The sequence below is a fragment of the Telopea speciosissima genome, chromosome 2, assembly GCF_018873765.1.
Source record: "Telopea speciosissima isolate NSW1024214 ecotype Mountain lineage chromosome 2, Tspe_v1, whole genome shotgun sequence".
NCBI classification, from domain to species: Eukaryota; Viridiplantae; Streptophyta; class Magnoliopsida; order Proteales; family Proteaceae; genus Telopea; species Telopea speciosissima.
In genome coordinates, this window is record NC_057917.1 from 53,171,301 (window position 1) to 53,176,360 (window position 5,060).

A 5,060-nucleotide genomic window follows, 5' to 3' on the forward strand; every position below is an offset into this window, starting at 1 on the left:
ACCACCAAAGGAGGATTTATTTGTTCTCTGTCACACACACACACACTCACTCTCTCTCTCTCTCTCTCTCTCTTAAATTGAATTGAAAAGATTGGGAGCCCTTTTCGTCGTAGTTAGTAAGATTCTGAAAGATCTCTCTGTCCAGTCCCAGTCCCAGTTCCAGTTCCAGTCCCTGATGAGAGAGGAGAAAGAAAAAAGGGAAAGAAACAAACAAACAAACAAACAAAAGGGAACCGTATTTTAGTAAATAGATAATAAAACAAGCAGCAAGGGAGGGAAAGTTATTAGAGGCCTAATCAACGTTAATCACGGAATCATGCATGCTAAAACGTTTACCTATCATCATCATCACGTCATGGTGGGCCCCCAGGCCCCCAACACCTGAACTGAACATCGGATCCAGGGTTTAAAGTGTCGTCGGATCGAATAGGCCCGATTCCCCCCTCCCATCCAACTTGGGCTAATTCTGTACGAAAAAACTCCTAAAAACTCCTACATGCTTGGAAAATGCCCGGTTTTTAAACCCTGATCTGATCTGAGGGGTTTTGCATCTGCGACCTGGCTTTCCTCCAGTCGTGGTGGAAGCTGAAGGATCCAGCCCAGCCAAAATAGGGGGGGCAGGGGGTTTGGTCATTTCATAGGATGGGTTTGGTCATTTCGTAGAGGGTCTGCCTGTTGAATGACCCCAAACACCTTTATTTTGGCTGGGCTGAATCATCTAGCTCCCGTCACAGCTGGATGAGAGCTGAATTCTTGCATTGGGATTTTATTTTCATTTTGTTTGATTTTATAGAGGTAGAATTGAAATGAACATATACAGATATGAAAATAAAAATCATGTTTGCAAGTGATTTATGCCAGCACTCCCATAAGTCTATCTCTCTCCTTCCCAACTAAAAAGATACATTTGTCCCTTATTTTGAAGAAGAAAGAAAGATAACAAAACTACTTTCCTATACATATATATGGTTTTGTGAAACATGGGGTTATCCAAGGGTTTGGGACACAAAAGTGAGACCCAGCTAAAGGGTACACGTGGAAGATTGTAAGTGTTGCAGTCGGAGACACGTCAAAGCTTTGGATGCAGTGATTGGTAGTAGGTAATGATTGGTGGGTGGGTTTTGTGCTTATTATTGTTGTTAGTAGTAGTAAGTAGTAGTAGGGTTAGAGTTTGACAGATTTGATGTTTTGGATGGGAGAGGTGGGGAGATTAATTTTGCATGCATGGGATTTTCCAACTTAACTTCCTCATCTCAAAGCCTTTGAAAGATTGCAACGTTTGTGTTTGTGAATATGTGTGTGAGACAGACAGAAAGAGATCGAGAGACAGAGAGAGGTGAGGGCCTGAGGGGTGGGTGGCTGTCGGCTCCCAAGATCAAGCCACGACAACGCTGAAGTGTTCCTCTGTGAAAAACAATAGTTGGAAACATACAATTATTTTTCCCTTATTATAATTATAGCTGAGAGAGAGACAGAGAGAGAGACTGTGGATTTTTCTAACCACTGTTGCACCAGAAGACAGCCAACAGAGACATGGGCTTCAGGGAGCCCATTTGGGTTCGTTTCATTAAAATACTTTCCCACAAGCTTTTGGATTGACAAATTACAAAAATGACACATATGGGTCATGGATCTCTTCTTTTTTTTTTTTTTTGTTTCTTCAATTCCAAACATATGGGTCATGGATCTCTTGGAATATCCAAATTTGCTATACTTCTCTCTCTCTCCCTCCATACATATATGGATATCTATTTAAAATTTTTCTTCATAAGTTAGAATCTCGTCTTAAATTGTTTGGAATTGGAAAAAAAAGAAGGAATTATAGTATATAGAGAAAAGATTCAAATCCAACGTACACCTTCCATGGAGGAAGATCTGCTTGTTTGGAGTGGAAATAATCTGGCAATAAGGCCCACCCAATAAGACATGATGTGAAGAAGATAGCCAATGATGAAATGCCAACAATACTTAAAGGAAAAGATAATATGTTTGGGTACGTAATTGGGCGGGAAGGGTTTTGTTAAATATTAGGCGATCCATAGTGATCATCTCTAGAAAATTAATAGTACCAAACAACCTTAATCCTCACTATCTTCAACTTTAAGGTGGACTAAGCTTAATTAGCTGACAACCCCCTACCTATATGTCTATATATAAATACAATACAATAGGGTGATTAATTTAAAACAATTTTAATTAAGGAGTAGCTAGCTAGTCGCTAATGATCTATATAATTAAGTTTAAAAAAAATAAAAAACTAATAAGTAAATGGCCACTTTGGAGTTTGGAATGGCCTCATCATCCTCCATGCGGTAATGGTGTGGTCATGGAGGTGACCTACCCAATTTTAGTTCCTTCTTTGGATGATGGGAATATGGGTGCATGCATGGGTCGGTATATGGAATATGGATTGCCCGGTTTAATCAATCAATTCAATCGTTTAGTTAATTGGTCCCAACCAATTTAAGGTTCCATACATTATCTAATAAAATGTGTTACTCATTCTTTAAATGGGTTACTTAATTGGCTAATCAGGCCATAAATAGGCCAATAAGGTTATAAATGGTTGGTTAGTTACCCGTGTCAATTAATCCCAAACAGTCTCCCATTGGGCTATAAATAAGCACTATGAACACCTACCTAATCACTCTAACTTCAACATCGGACCGTTTACTATTTGGTTGGTCCAATTTCAGGCTTCAAACGGTCTGATCTACCGATTCAGTTCGACTTTGAACCTACTAGCAATTTCAGATCGACCACCCCAACTTATCCGGCGTTGCCCTACCCTCTTAATGCACTATATTTTGAGATATAGTCTAGGGAAGTAAACGGATCAGATATGGATCGGAGCCAGATATTCTCTGAACAAATATGGATACCTCTAAATGAATTCGGATTTTCGACCATCCATTTACATATCCCTGTCTTGCGTAACTTGAACCGTCCTCCCCTTAGCGAATACAATTCACTCTCAAATCCATATCTCTTAGATCATGATTCTTTTTTCATCATATTCAAGAACATGTTGAATCTTCAAAAACCCTCAAAATCATTATTTACTTAATTTTTTATTATTAAGTATTTGAATTTTTTTTCGAATGGACTTTTATTGGAGTATTCGGGTTTTTTTTTCCGGATATCTCTAAATGAATACGAATGCGGTTTCGGATTTTGGTTATCCATTTACATCCTTAATATATTCCAAAGGAGTGTAACAGTTTGGCTGACTCCCGTATCTTTATCCTCTCTAGTCCCCCAGTCCCCCTAACAAGGGGACGCAATGAACACCCTACCCCTGCCCAAACACTCTGCACGAATGGGATCTGCCCCCCCCCCCTCCCCTCTCTTATTAGAGGGATGAGGGAACTGGGCCGCGCAGGGAATTGAAGGAGATAATTTAATGACATGTACGATAATGTGTCCCAATTCCCATTCATGTTTACACTGTACGTACTTTACGAAAAAAAAAAAAAAAAAGAGTTACACTGTACGTAGTATAATACTATCAACAAGCTTACGTAACGGATAAAAAACATCAAGGGGTAATTTAGTAAATGGGTACCGGGTTCCCCCTTCTCCCTCCTAATCAGGATGGAATAAATGGCGAGACATACGCGAAATGAACCATAAGTAGTATTGCTGTGTTTCCTTGTTTGTTTCTGGGTTATGTTCCCAATGCCACTCTTTCTTTAGCTACTCCTCCCTCCCTCCCTCCTTGGGATGTCCGCAACCGGCAACCCAATCTCTCTCTCACTCTCTCTTTTCTAAGTTCTAACTGTGCAAAAGACCTTTTTAGGTATCTCCTATATAAATACCCCAACACATGCACCCACTCTACTAACACAAATAAATCCCAGATAGATAGATATCCCCATTCCCATTCCCATTCCCATTCCCCTCTCTCGCTTTTCCTGCATTTCTTCTTTCTCTCATTTCTGCTATCCTTCTGATCTTCCAAGCCAAACAACAAAACCCACGACAAATCTCATGCTATTCTTATTCTTATAACCAAATCTTGCAGAGCTTTAGCTTCAGTTGCTTTAGTCCAATAATGGCTGAAGTAGCAGATTACCAAACCAAGCCAAATAATAGTGCCACCCCCACCACCAACAACGTACGACTAAAGCTCTTTGGCTTCAATGTATCAGAAGAAGATCAGGAGGTAGATTCAATCAAAACCAGATCAGACTCACCGGATTCCGGCGTTTTCCCTGCCAGCGAAGGTCGGAAATACGAGTGCCAGTACTGCTGTCGCGAATTTGCCAACTCCCAAGCATTAGGTGGCCACCAAAACGCTCACAAGAAGGAGAGACAGCAACTCAAGCGCGCCCAAATGCAAGCCAGTAGAAGCTCCGCCGCTTCTTACATCCGAAATCCTATGATATCGGCCTTCGCGCCACCGCCACACCTCCTCGCTCCCTCGACTCCGATGCTGGTTCCTGCAACGGGTCCCCAATCGCCTCCCTGGGTATACATGTCGAGGGCGGCGCCGCCCTTCCCCGTGTCTCACGGTTGCGTCTTTCCTTCGGGTGGTGCCGGGAGAGCCCCGGCCACGTTAACGTACGTAGGAGGGGAAGTGATGGGGTTAGGAGAGGTAAGGAGTGGGTCTCATTCTCAGGTTCAGGTTCGAGTTGGACCTCATCACCATCATCATGCTTCTCCTGCTGGGGTTGTCCCTTCTTCTTCTTCTTCTTCGTCGAAACTTTTCCCATCAGCAGGAGGAGGTGATGGTGGGCCCAGTTTCGACGATTCCTTTGGCTTGGATTTACATCTCAGCCTTGCGCCAGCTGCGCCTTGATCAGTTTAGGAGGCTTCAGTTCACTACTTTATTTGATCCATCAAAATCCGCTTTGAAACTTGAAATATGTGCCAAATTGCAGAACACAATGCTTGGCTTCTTGCTCAGCTCGGCCCAGCTCTGAGCTTGATGTTTAATTGCCTATATTGGATCATGATGTATATTTTTCATTTTTTGATTTTTTCAAGGAAAGCTTTTCTATCTTACATACAAACTGCATTGCCATTTGCTATGGTCTCACAATTTTTTGATTTTCTTT

General features: G+C 41.7%; 1 protein-coding gene across 1 annotated transcript; it reads left to right on the forward strand.

The window, feature by feature from the left end:
• The first annotated feature begins 4,023 nt into the window (after positions 1 to 4,023).
• Positions 4,024 to 4,836, forward strand: LOC122652481 (zinc finger protein GIS3-like). Its single transcript, XM_043846230.1, has one exon. It carries the CDS (start codon positions 4,055 to 4,057, stop codon positions 4,799 to 4,801), a length of 747 nt encoding a protein of 248 aa, XP_043702165.1. The 5' UTR covers positions 4,024 to 4,054; the 3' UTR covers positions 4,802 to 4,836.
• The last annotated feature ends 224 nt before the right edge of the window (positions 4,837 to 5,060 follow it).

Excerpts from the sequence above, each read along its gene's own strand:
- LOC122652481 (XM_043846230.1), top strand. The coding sequence starts at position 4,055 with ATGGCTGAAGTAGCAGATTACCAAACCAAGCCAAATAATAGTGCCACC.